Source organism: Nothoprocta perdicaria, unplaced genomic scaffold, assembly GCF_003342845.1.
Source record: "Nothoprocta perdicaria isolate Ctin4 unplaced genomic scaffold, notPer1 scaffold_464, whole genome shotgun sequence".
Lineage (NCBI taxonomy): Eukaryota > Metazoa > Chordata > Aves > Tinamiformes > Tinamidae > Nothoprocta > Nothoprocta perdicaria.
The window spans coordinates 206,684-219,111 of record NW_020455715.1 but is presented as its reverse complement, the minus strand read 5'-3'; the positions used below and the strand labels follow the sequence as shown (position 1 = coordinate 219,111).

The window sequence follows — 12,428 nt, the reverse complement described above, 5'->3', positions numbered from 1 at the left end:
GGAAAAGAAACGGAAAAGAAACGGAAAAGAAACGGAAAAGAAACGGAAAAGAAACGGAAAAGAAACGGAAAAGAAACGGAAAAGAGCCCCAGAATAACATTTTATCACATGCAGGACTGCAGTCACTGTTTAAAGCAGCGTTCTCCTGAGAGTCAGTTTTTCAGAAGACCACTCGTAATAATTGATCAACACAGATTTTGTACAGTTTTATGCTTTCAGATAACCAGGACATCACTGGTGATTTGCAACCAGAGCATGAGGCAACTCAGAAGCACTCATTTATGTTTTAGCCAACAGTTACTGCAGTGCAATTTACATTAAAGATTACGATTACAGCTTTGACAAATGCAAGGCCATAGCACTGATTTGCAGTATCCGAGATAGAGGGGGCTTTGCTGAGACACGCGAGACGACACTGAGAAGCACATTTCGGGAGGAGGCCGAGGGAGAGGCGATCGGTACCAACCCAGGCAGTGGAGGCGTTCTGGTCTGCGGGCTTGGTAGGAACAAGTCTCGGGTTCTCAGCCAGAGGCAGTGGAGATTCCCAGGCACGGACAGGCCCCCCCCGCGGCCTCTCAAGGAACACCAGCTCTGCCTTCCTGGCCTGGCGGGGGCATTTCTTCTTCTTCGGAGGCATCAAGAGGCAGGGCGAAACCACTGAGAAACCTCATGGTGCTTGCTAGGATGCAGCGGAGAAAGGGGAAAGCACCGCAAGAAGAGGCTAAAGCGCTCTCAAATCTGGGAGAGGCAAACAAAGGGGTTTGAAGACAAACTTATTCAGACACCTCAAACACAGATTTCAAACAGAAGTAAAAACCCTTTAGGCAACAGTCCCATGTTCCCATCTCAAAGCGACCTCTGTATTTACACCAGTAGTACTGGACTTCAGAACTGCCATAAGGTGGATTTCACAGAAGCCCAACAGGGCAGATAATTAACTGCTCCCCGCTTTAGGGAAGCGGGTGGCCAGGTACAGGAAGGCAGGAAAATGACCTAAAACACCCTAGCGGCAAAAGGAGTTCTCAGCTGGCACTTTGAGCAGCATTCATCAACATGGGGAAGAATATTTCTTTACAAGAGCATAAGAGTAGATCCATAAACCAGGTGTCTTAAGCTCACGTAAGTATTTGTCTTCATTTGAAATTAATAAAGACATCAGGCCTGACTAAAATAAGCCCAACTGCATTCACAGAACAAGCCTGGTCACTAAAATTTTAAGGAATTTCAAACACTAAGCTGCTAGAAAAAAAAAAAACACATCTGAAATACAAATACCTTGGACTACTGAACCAGCGCTGTGGGGGATTTTAAGAAATAATTTCTTCCCAACAGCACTATATCTAGTCTAGTCAGAACTGAAAAAGAACCGTTTAGAAATCACGGAAACTTCTTTTCCGATTCACAGCTGGAAAGGCTCTGCAAGGCGGGGAGCCCCCAGCCCAGGATGGGGGCAGACCGCAAGTCCTCCCGTTTCCAGCCGTGAGCTCTACTTCCCCTACAGCATATTCCCTACGCCAACCTCTCCATTTCCAATTTCAGGATTTTTAAAGAAAAAAATATATATATAAACACGGCAAACGCCACATGACGCACCTTACAGCTTCCCTGGCAACATCTCCGCGTGTTTTCCTTTCTTTGCGCGCAGTGCGCCCGTCCCCGCAGAGCCGCCTCCCGCCGCGGGCCCCATGGGACCCCCGCCCGGGGCCGCCCCGCTCCCGCCGCGGGCCCCATGGGACCCCCGGGGCCGCCCCGTCCCCCCGGCCCGGCCCTGCCCGGCGGTGCCGCCTCCCTTCCCGCTCGGCCGGCACCGGGAACCCCCCGCGCGGGAGGCGCCTCCCGCCCGGACCCACCTGCCGGGCGGGCGGGCGGCGGCGGCGGCGGCAACCGCGACGCCTCGCAGCCTTCCGGGACACCCGGACGCGCCGGCACCGCCGCCCATTGGCCCGCAGCGCTCCGCCCCCTCAGCGCCGCGCCTCATTGGGCCGCGCCGTCACGTGGTGCCAACGAGGCGCCGGGCGCCAAATTCAAACCGGGAAACGAGCGGCGGCGCGAGCGGCGGCGGAGCCCCGGAAGCGGCCGGGGCGCTTCCTCCCCCCAGCCCCGCCCGGGCAGCCGGTGAGTGTCCGCCCGCGATGTCCGCCCGCGATGTCCGCCCGTGGGGCGTCGCGCAGCGGCGGGGCCGGGAGCGCGGCCTGCGCGCGGCGCACGGAGGCAGGCCGGGAGGGAGGGAGGCAGGCCGGGAGGGAGAGAGGGAAGCAGCTCGGCGGCCGCTGGGCGCGCGGGGCAGCAGAGCGAGCGGTGCAGGCGGGTCTCGCCCTAGGGAGCTGGCCCCCTGAGTGCCCCGCGGGCTGGGGGGCAGCGGGAAGGCCTCCTCCGGCCTTCTGCTGCGCGCTGCTTGCGGCCTGCCCGGGCGAGGTCTCGCCGCTGCGGCGGTGCAGCCCCGCGGGAGGCGGCTGGAGATGCCGCTTCCGGGCTCCCGCCGCGGGGAAGCCCCGTGCGGGGCCTGGAGCTGCTGCGAAGGGCCCTGCCGAGGGCCCGGCCGCAGTGCCCTCTGCAACGCGGAGCCCCCTTCAGCAGCTGGGCAGCCGCTGGGGCAGCCCCTCGGGGTTTTATCCGCTGGGCTTCTTCCCTTCTGTAGCTGCGCGGGTGGCTCTTGCTGGCACTGCCCTTGTTTCCCACCTGGCAGAACCAAATCCACCAGTGCACAATGGCGTGACTCCCTTTTGCTCCTGTTCTGCCTGTGGTCCCATACTCATTGACACACGTTCCTGCTTTGCGAAGGTCTCCCTCTGTTTACGGAGCATGCGGACAAAGGAAGCACAGTGCTGCTTCCCAGCAGTTCCATGAACGTTGTTCAAAGCTTCCCTTGTTCCCAGGCTCGTGGCAATTGCTGTGAATGTGAAGCACCCCTGGCGCCTTACCCCATTCGCCTTTCCTTTCTTAGCCCTTGGTTCCTGCCCTTCCTGCTCTCACATGGAACGTTTTGTGCTGCAGGATTTGTTCTTGTCCTTCTCAATGGAGACTGCCTGCACAGATCAATAATGAGGACCAGCCCTCGCAGGCCCTTAATTCTCAAACGAAGGAAACTGACCCTCCCGCAGAAGGATGCACCCAGCGCTTCAGCCAGAGACGAGCCCGGCGGTCAGGGGAAAAAGACTCCTAAGCAGGAGCACAGCCAAAGGGACCAACTTGGCAACCAACCCAGGCTCAGAGCGGACTGTGGCCTGCAGAAATTCCCTGCGGGAATAAAGATCATCAATCACCCTACTATGCCGAACACGCAAGTGGTGGCCATCCCGACGAGCGCCGACATCCAGAGCATCATCGAGGCACTGACAGCAAAGGGAAAGGAAAGTGGCAGCAATGGGCCCAACAAGTTCATTCTCATCAGCAGCGGGGGCTCCTCTCATGCAGCAGAGCCAGCCCCGCTGCAGCACCTCCCGTCACAAGCAAAAGCCAGAACAGCACCCGGCGAGGCGGAGAGGTGGGACAGGGAGAAGCACGTCATGCAGGGCGCTGGTTTTGCAGCGGGGACAATGCTCTTGCACTCGGGAATTGATCCCATGGTCGGGCAGGAGCAGGAAGGCAACGGTATGTAATCTTTACCCTTTTAGAGTATGTAATCTTTACCCTTTTCTTGTCCTGCTACGGAGAGAAGGAGATCTGAGGTGTGCCGACGAGTGCAGTGCCCGGGTGTCAGTAGGCAGGACTGAAAAGCAATGTGTGAAATACAAAACGGGTGACGTGCGTCAGCTATCGCACGTGGCGAGCCCCAAAGGATTCCAGTGCACGTAGCTCTGTACAAGAGACAGGCCTGGCACGTGCAAAGGGGTGGACAAAACTTCAGTGCAGAGCAAAACTTCAGTGCTGGGGAGAAAGAGGAGCTGGTTTGGGGAAGTCAAGAGTGGAAGAACTGAGTTCCATTTAGCAAAACGTTCATGACTGGAATCAAGACTAGAGCAGAGGTAGTTCAGTGAGTGACAAAACTCATGGGCCTTTGGCTTTGCAGCAGAGATGATTTCCCCTCCTTCAGTAACTGTGCGGCAAGTTTCTCTGCTGTCTCGTGGGGCTTCAGGACAAACACTGGAAGTGGGATGGATCTTATTCGGAATGGCAGCTCAGCTCAAATGCATGTTTAAAACCGAAAATAAAGAAGGAAGTTTTGTTTCCTTGGGGCTTATCCCATATATATATAGTCCTGTTTATCATAATCCATTGGCAGCCCCAGCACCTGTATTGTTACAAACAGCGTCACCAGAAGCAGTACAATTAAAACTTAGTTTTCTTCACTGCTGTTCAAAATCAGCAGATACCTGAGCTTCCCACTTAGCTCTTATGCTAGACTCTTTCTGCTAGAGGTTATGCCATCGCCTCCTTGGTCTCTGCCTCTTAGATTTGTCCTTTAAGTGAAAAAAAAAAAAAAACAAAACAAATACCTCAATTCTCAACACGCTGTAGTCAACACTGTCCTGGTTCTGGCTGAGAGCAGTAGTCTGATTTTGGTAAGGAATTGGGGGCTGCAGCTTTTTTTTCCTTTTTTTTTCAGAAACTGGGCAACTTCATATGAAACCGGGATTTCAAGCTATATCCACAAGAGAATACCTTTGCAAATACTCTCTTGTTCCTATCATGAGAAAGAGTTATCTTTTTGGGGAAGAGTGGCCAGGCCCTTCCTTTTGGCACTTGGGACTAAGGGGGAAGAGTGTTACTCACAAGTAAACAGGGCTCTGGGCTTGATATCCCAACAGGCAGCAGTGAGGCAACTAGCCCTGTGTTGGATAATAGTCTCACTAACATCCAGTGGCTGGGGAAGATGAGATCCGATGGGCTGAGCCCATGTCCTGTGAAGCAGGAGAGAGAGAAGGAAAACCGGACACCGCTTCAGGAACGAACCAAGGTAAGCAGGAGAGGCACCAGGGCAGGCACTGCACCTGCTGAGAGGGAGGCAGTGCATGTGCATCAGACCCCCTGGAAGAACTTGCTGTGACCATCCCTATGCAACCTGGGATCCCCCTTTACTGCTTTGAATAGCAGCACCTGGAGGAGGATCCAGGCATGGTCCCTCTCCTCATATATTGTTCTCTCTGTATCTCACACTGAAGAAGACTCTGCTGCTACTGTTCCTATCTCTTCCTCTTCCTCCTCCTGGCAGGATTCAGTATCGGAGCGACCCCCTTACTCCTACATGGCCATGATCCAGTTTGCCATCAACAGCACTGAGAAGAAACGGATGACTCTGAAGGACATCTATACCTGGATTGAAGATCATTTCCCTTATTTTAAACATGTGGCTAAGCCAGGTTGGAAGGTAAAATGCAGAACCTCGAGTAGCTGTGGGCTGCAGGGGGATAACATTGTAAGCCTTCGGGTGAAAACGAAAAGCAATTTGCCAGTCTGTAGAACAAAATGGAAATTAAGCACCCTCCCGCCCACGACCCGCATTGCCTTCTCATTCCAGATTTCCATGTTCCACTTTTTTTCTTCTTCAGTATCCATTTTTTTCTTTTCCCATGCCACATAGGAAATATGGTGGGATGCTTTTTCACTGATGTAAGAATAGGGATTTTGAGAGCCAGGAGAACGCAAGGCCTTTATGACAGGGTTGGCTTGATTTATGGCAGGGTATGCAGTGAATATGAAGATCCACCTACCCTAGGCTCTGGAACAGGATTCCTGTGCCAGGAAAGTCGTGTCTGAGGACGGACCTGCTGTGCTCGTAACAAAGCTACTGTTTTTCCTCCCTCCCAGAACTCCATCCGGCACAACCTGTCCCTTCATGACATGTTTGTCCGTGAAACCTCTGCTAATGGTAAAATCTCCTTTTGGACTATCCACCCTGATGCCAACCGTTGCTTGACTTTGGACCAGGTCTTTAAGGTGAGTGCCTCGTGCAAAGAAAATCTCAATCTATCCAGCTCCTAAACGCCACGCTAGCCAGATGCACCTTATTTTAGCTGTTTTGATGTGAGCTTTTTTGTACAAGTTGGATTCAATCTCTTGCTTGACAAATAGACGAGCTTCGTATTTGTACGAGAAGGGATCACATCAAGATCAAGAGAAGTACATAAACTGGAGCTTCTTTGGGATAGGTGTATTCTTCAGGAGGTGTGACAAATGTAATAATAAACTTATTGGACCTGTTTCCATGGGCCTGATGTAAACCAGTGGGAAGGTTCCTGCTGGAGTGGTCATTCATACTGTTCCTATGGTGCTTTGCCTAGAGAGTCACAAGACAAAAAGCTTGCTTTTTCCCAGATGAATGTTTTAGGAATTAGCACGTTGCAGAGGAAACCATAGTTGGTGGAATAGGTGTAGTCAGTCTTTTCTGTGTTACTTGCAGTGGGAGGACAGATTCAATTTCTGGTTTGTTCGGATTATGCAAGGTTAAAATGCCCCATTTTTTCCCCCTTGGTTGATAACATCCTCTTATTTTTCTCCCTCTCACTGCCTTGCTGTCACCAGCCACTGGACTTGGGGTCACCAACATCGCCTGAGCACTCTGAATCAGTAAGATTTTCCCTCTGGCTCGGGGCTTGGGCTTCCTTTTACTTCTGGACAGTTACAAGGCAAAGGCAGAAGGCTTGGGGAGGGAGCTGGGTCACCGCTGCACCTCATCAAACAGCTCCACACACTTCTATTTAGGGAAAAGAGTCGAGCCAGAGGGCTGCTGCTTCAGCTGTTATGCTTTTGGTTAGCTGCTGAAGCTGCACAACTTGGAGCAATGAGCATCCTGCAGCTGGAGTAGGCTGCACAGAGCCTCCCAAGGACAAGCCCAGCCGGACGTTTTGGCCACAATCCGGTCTCCCTGGCTCTGGTCCCAATCTGTTCTGGGGCTTAAATCCAGAGCAAGCAGGATCTCTGAGTGCTCCCTTTCTCTCATGGGAATGTAGCTGCACTGGGACTTGGAAGGACTGACCTGTTTGCTGTCTCCCCTGCATCCAGCTGCTGTAACACGGCAGGCGTGCGAGCAGCCACTCGAGCGCCTTCCCGTCACCGCTCCTGCCCTGGCCCTCTTTCCATTTGCTCTGCCCCCCAGTTCCTCTGCTGCCTCCGCTCTTCTACTCAAACATCCCGGTCACGGTTTGTGTAGAGACCTGACGCTCCGTGTGGTTATCCCGCTCGCCGGCCCTCGGGCGCTGAGGACGCTCCTCCCTGGTTGCTTCTGCAGCAGAGTCCAGGGTTGGAGCTGCTCTGTCCTGCCAGCTCTTTCTCTACGTTGGTAGCTCTTGGTTGATAACCTTGAGACGGCTTGCCACAGAAAAACCAGTGGCACAGAAGCAGGTCCAGCACGAATGACTGCTAGTAACTGCTGCTCTCTCTGTAGTAGCTTGGCACAGGCCTCTGGATTCACGTTTCTGAATGAGGCCGCTGAACAAAGATGGGTTCTTTTTAAATCTCTTTCTTCTCCCACTTTTTTTCCACAACTACAGCAGCAAAAGCGACATGTTCAAGATCTCCAGAAGAACATGGGAAGCAGCAGCAGCAAAACCGAGCCTCATAATGCACGTGAGTACTTTTATAAGCCTAGGCCTAAAAGAATCCATCCTCTAAGTCTTGGAGCCTGTCCTAGATTTCCACAGCAATAAAAATGGAAATTGTGACTCAGCCTTGCAGCTCAAAGTCTTCTTAGAGCTGTTTGGAATTGAGACAGTGCTGCTGTGTCTGAGAGAGGATGTCGGGGGGAAGAATTAGACACTCAAAACGGAGTGAGAGCAGAGCTACCCCAACTTTAGGTCTAGAATTTGTGCAAAGAACTATATCTTCTTCATCAGGGCTTCTGGCTTGGGATTTGTACATCCAAAATTAGCAGAGAAGGCTGGTGATTCTACCCCTCATCAGCTTGTTAATTTGGGGGGATTTAGGAGGACTTCCTGATAGGTACGTGTGTTTCCAGAAGCAGTGAAGGGCAGGAAGCCGGGAAATCTGTTCTTTTCCTTTCCAGGACGAAAGATGAAGCCATTGCTTCCTCGCATCAACTCCTACCTGGTCCCGATCCAGTTTCCTTTGAGTCAGCCTCTTGTCTTGCAGCCTTCTATGAAGGTCCCTCTATCCATGGCACAAGGGACATCCCTCAACAGCGCAGAGTCCGTCCGGAGCAATAAGCGTGTGCGCATTGCTCCAAAGGTTGGGCTTTTTTTCCCTTTGTTTATATTTCCTCCAATTGTTGCCTTCTTTGGACCCTGTTCTTTGCCAGGTTCCTTTCGTACCTTTACTAGGGCCTTTAAAAGACAGGCTTATGGCAAGCAACTAGCCAGTGACAACACTCGCTGCCCTTGTCCATCTCTAGGGTGACTATTGCCTGCTAGTTGACTTGCTATACGGGTTGCCTTAAGTCCCGGGAAGAGGGGAAGGTCTCTGGGTTAAATGGACAAGACCATGTGTTTCTCTGCTCGGATCTGAAGAAATAGGAGTGTGAGCAATGGCCCTTTCTTGTGCCTAAAATACTTGACCCTAACAGCCCTAACACAAGAACCTGCTACTGGAGCAGCATTTCTTTCTAGGTCATCTCAGTTTTTGGAACTCCACAGAATCAGCAAGAAGCAGTACCCAGATAACTCCGGTCTGAATCAAAACAGTTATTAGACACTCAACTCCTAGCATTTCTCTCCCTGCTCTTCAATGCTTAGAGCTTATAAACCCAGAACTGCTCCATCCTTTCTTAACTCGGTCCTATTCTCTTTGTATGCCTGCTGTTTCATGTTCCCTCCTCCTGTGATCTATGTTTCCCCCTTCCACTCCCTCTTCTGCTTATTCTCCATGAATATTGTGCTCCTGCATTCTATTTTACATGCAGATGGCGTAAGGAGAAACAAAAGTGCTTGCATTTTCCAGAATTGCTTAGCTTTCCCTCTGTCTCTCCACCTAGAACAGTTCTTTATAGTGGTCCTAAGGGCATCACTTGGCTCAAATCCTTCCCATGTGATCTGTAGGCATCTCTGTACTCATTGCACATGGAGATCAATCTCTATCAGGAGACAGAGAGCTCCATCTCTATCTGAAGGCCGCCTTTACTACTGGTATTTCTGTTATTTCTATGATCATTTGTATTTTTTCTGTTATTTCTATGATCATTTGTATTTTTGGATGTGGCAAATCCTTGCTTACTGGCTGCTTATCGCTTTGTTTGTTGTTGTTGTGTGGTTTTTTTTTTTTTTTTTTGTAGATGTGTCTCTCTGCTGAAGAGTCATCCTCTGTACCAATGACTGCTGTCAAGGAGGAGAGTCAATGTGACGAAAGTTTATTTGCCCCAGCCCTCTCTCTGAAGGAGAGCAGCTCCCAGCCTGGGGAGGAGTCGGTGCCTTTCCCCGAAGCCCTGTGCGTCAAGGAGGAGCAGGGCTCCCAGCCGGACGACTCTCTGTCTCCATTCCCCTCAGCCTTACCCGTAAAGGAAGAGCCCAGCTCCTTCCTGCCGGGCTCAGCCACCAAGCAGAAGAAACACTTCACCCTGCTGAAGTCCCCATCCAAGGGCGTTTCCGACACACTCGTTATAAAGAGGCGGGAGAGGCGGGAAGCAGGCAGATCCCGAAGGAAACAGCGCCTCGCGCTGCCTTGCTCCGAGGAGCCGCTGCTCGTTTTGCCGGAGGGCAGTGACTACAGCACTTTCCGCTTAGGGGCAGACGTTCCCTTCCTGCAGGAAAGCCAGGCCCTGGAGAACGTATCGCAGTTCAGCTGCTCCCAGGAGGAAGAGGGGCCCTTTAAAACTCCCGTCAAGGAGCTGTTCAGCAAGTTGCCAGTTTCTTCCACTCCCAGCAAAGTCCCAGCTACGACCCCTCCACTAGGGTGCCTTGATCCCTGGAAACCCGCGTCATTAGCCAAGGAAAGTAATGAACTGGACTTCAGCCCAGTGAGAACCTTCCAGTTGTCCTTCACGCCTCTCCGAGAGAACCAGGACTTGCTGGGTTTTAACAGCACTCCTCCTAAAAATCCCCTTTTTGAGTCCCCTCGGGAACTGCTCAATACGGAATCCAGTGAAATGATGCCCGGCCCCCTTACAAGCTCCCCCTCTTTCATTCATGAATCCACCAAACAGTCATCTGTGGAACTGCCGGCCTCTGGCCTTACTGAAAACCGGTCGCTCATGGAAGGCCTGATTCTGGACACCATGAATGACAGTCTGAGCAAAATCCTTCTAGATATCAGCTTTCCTGGTCTTGAAGATGAAAACCTAGGAACAGACATTAGTTGGTCTCAGCTCATACCTGAGCTGAAGTAAACTGGCCCGAGGGCTGAAACTGGCTTATGGTGACGTTATGGAAAGCACTCTCCTCCTCTGAGATCTGTTCACCAAGCCTAAGAAGATGTTTAATACCTGCTTGTGACTAGTTCCCCCCTCCCTGGGCAGTATTGACTCCGGCTAGGCTGGGAGACAGGCCCATTGGCTGCTATAAGCTCCCTGTTATAAGCTGCAATAGACTATTATGCGGGACAAGGTGGAAGCTCTTGTGCTAGCGATGAGTCTCTGGAGATTGCCAGAAGAACATCTAGGTAGGCACTGGATGGCCTTTGCTACTGAAGGCATCAGAGGAAATAAAAGCATACTCCTCAGTTGGGTCTGATAGGAAAGAGCTTGGGACCTTCTTCCTAGCTCCTTCCGTACTTCCCTTCACTTTGTTCCCCTCTTAGTGTAGTTTCAATGTGTGTAAATACTGTACATGCCTTAAACTAGCCTTTATAACAGTAACTTTATTCTTATAGGCTTATTATGGGACTATTTGGGCTGGTACAGGGCTTGGCTTAGTGTTCTCCATATGTTCCACTTCTGTAATCTTCCATCCTAGATGAGAGCACCAAAATACTTTTTTTCACTTCAAAAACCCATTGGCCAAGGCTGCTCTGAATGTTGCTGGGAAGGGATCTATATGTGACTGAGCAACTACTCGAGTTATGCTGCAATCCACATAACCTGTTTCACTATGAATTCTTAGTTCAGCTTCCTCTCACAGCTCTTTTTCCCAAGCTGGAATGGTGAAGAGCTCTTGCTCTTGGATCAAGCTCTAACTCTTCTGGTTCCAGAGTCCTTCTATTATGTACTTTGAGGACTGGGTAAAGTCACTGTTGCAGTAAGACTGGCTTCTAGGGAATGGTTTAAAGTGGCCCTCATTACAATCATCAGTTGAAATGGTAAAAGAGAACCTGAGAGGTAGATGCTGGTATTTTCACTGAAAAATGACCTCTTAGTGAACCATGCAAGGAGGAAACTCATCCCTGGTCCCTGGAGCTCGTGTCATTGCAGTAAAGTGCCATGTAAAAGATCTTACTCTTCTACTTACCGACAAATGATGGCTCATGCACCTCAAGCAAACAGTTTGTGGTCACTACTACTACTACTACTTAATAAAGCTTGTGTGGGAACACAGCTGAGTACTGTCTTTCTTATCATCAGCATTTGGCATTCACCTAGGTATTCTTGGCTTTGCAAGGTTCTTATCCTCCAAAAGAGTCCAGTGTTCTGTAGGGAAGCGGCCGGGGTTACAAGAATCACACTCAATATGAGTTTATCATCTTGCCCCGCTTATTACAGACTCTAGCACGTTTTTATACAGTAAGCCGCGCTCCTGACCAATCATGATTTTACATGCTCTCCCCTCGTCACTATCTTGTCACTTGTCTCCAGAGCTGGCATCCAATCATTGACCAACTCGGGTTTGTTTCTGCTTCAGAGTCCCATTTCTGGATTTCTTTGTCATGACCTAGTTCAGTCTGGCTACTTCAGCCRTTTACTGTATCCACTTGTTCTGCATCAGCAGTTTACTGCCATTTTGTCCTTCATCAGCAGTTTACTGCACACACTTGTTCATTAAGGATCCCGACAGTGTTCCCCTTCAGTTTTCTGTAAAAACGCTGCCTTTTCCCATGTGGCTGCCCTATGAAATCCAACTATCCATCATAGTCTTATCTATTTTTTGCCAGTTTCTCACATAATTTTGTCATGTTCAGCACTTTGTCAGGGCGTGTCAGAAACTCTTAGGTTCTGTTCAGCTGACTAAACTCGGACCAGGGTCTAGTCACCTCTTTACAGCTTTAACACACAATATTTAGGAATGAGTGTGACTTCCTCCAGTGCTAGAGGAGCTGAGATCGAACAGGTAGGTACAAAAACATGGCACAGCAGCTAGGACTCTGCGAGTCAGTCTTCACTGAAAAAGAGGGTTCTTATGAAGGCTTTTCTTTGGGATGTCCAGGATCATAGAATATTTCTATCATCTTAAACTACTCACCTGAAAGACCTGGTGGGACAATATGTAGGCATGTCTCTAGATACCCACGTAGTGTTTTTTTCCTAAAGTTTCTGTTATTCCATGACATTCCATGTGTTCCCATAAAACAGAACTCTTGACTTACACTATCTACCTTTTTCTTATGTTTTGGCTCTAGTTGTGTTAAAGACTTCTTTCCTCAACTGCTAAGTATAATTAGAGCAACCACTA

General features: G+C 50.5%; 2 protein-coding genes across 3 annotated transcripts in view; one reads left to right on the top strand and one right to left on the bottom strand.

Moving 5' to 3' along the window:
• The window catches only part of RHNO1 (RAD9-HUS1-RAD1 interacting nuclear orphan 1), a 3,341-nt gene extending 2,626 nt beyond the window's left edge, over nt 1-715 (bottom strand). The window contains exon 1 of the mRNA XM_026046949.1: nt 467-715. Coding sequence (XP_025902734.1) covers nt 467-637 — 171 coding nt within the window. The 5' untranslated portion in view covers nt 638-715. The remainder of the gene's footprint in view (nt 1-466) is intronic.
• A 1,350-nt stretch (nt 716-2,065) lies between these two features.
• Nucleotides 2,066-11,057, top strand: FOXM1 (forkhead box M1). Of its 2 annotated transcripts, XM_026046957.1 has the most exons (9): nt 2,066-2,115; nt 2,995-3,591; nt 4,749-4,897; nt 5,153-5,308; nt 5,749-5,877; nt 6,463-6,507; nt 7,431-7,506; nt 7,943-8,124; nt 9,164-11,057. In XM_026046957.1, exons 2-9 carry the CDS (start codon nt 3,042-3,044, stop codon nt 10,211-10,213), a joined length of 2,337 nt encoding a protein of 778 aa, XP_025902742.1. In that variant the 5' UTR covers nt 2,066-2,115; nt 2,995-3,041; the 3' UTR covers nt 10,214-11,057. The 2 variants fall into 2 exon arrangements, with proteins under 2 accessions (XP_025902742.1, XP_025902743.1); XM_026046958.1 differs by lacking the exon at nt 6,463-6,507.
• The last annotated feature ends 1,371 nt before the right edge of the window (nt 11,058-12,428 follow it).

Bases quoted from the DNA above. Each gene is read 5' to 3' on its own strand.
- FOXM1 (XM_026046957.1), top strand. From the start codon at position 3,042: ATGAGGACCAGCCCTCGCAGGCCCTTAATTCTCAAACGAAGGAAACTG. The intron at 4,898-5,152 runs GTAAGCAGGAGA...TCCTCCTGGCAG, and splicing joins CGCTTCAGGAACGAACCAAG to GATTCAGTATCGGAGCGACC. The intron at 6,508-7,430 runs GTAAGATTTTCC...CCACAACTACAG, and splicing joins CGCCTGAGCACTCTGAATCA to CAGCAAAAGCGACATGTTCA.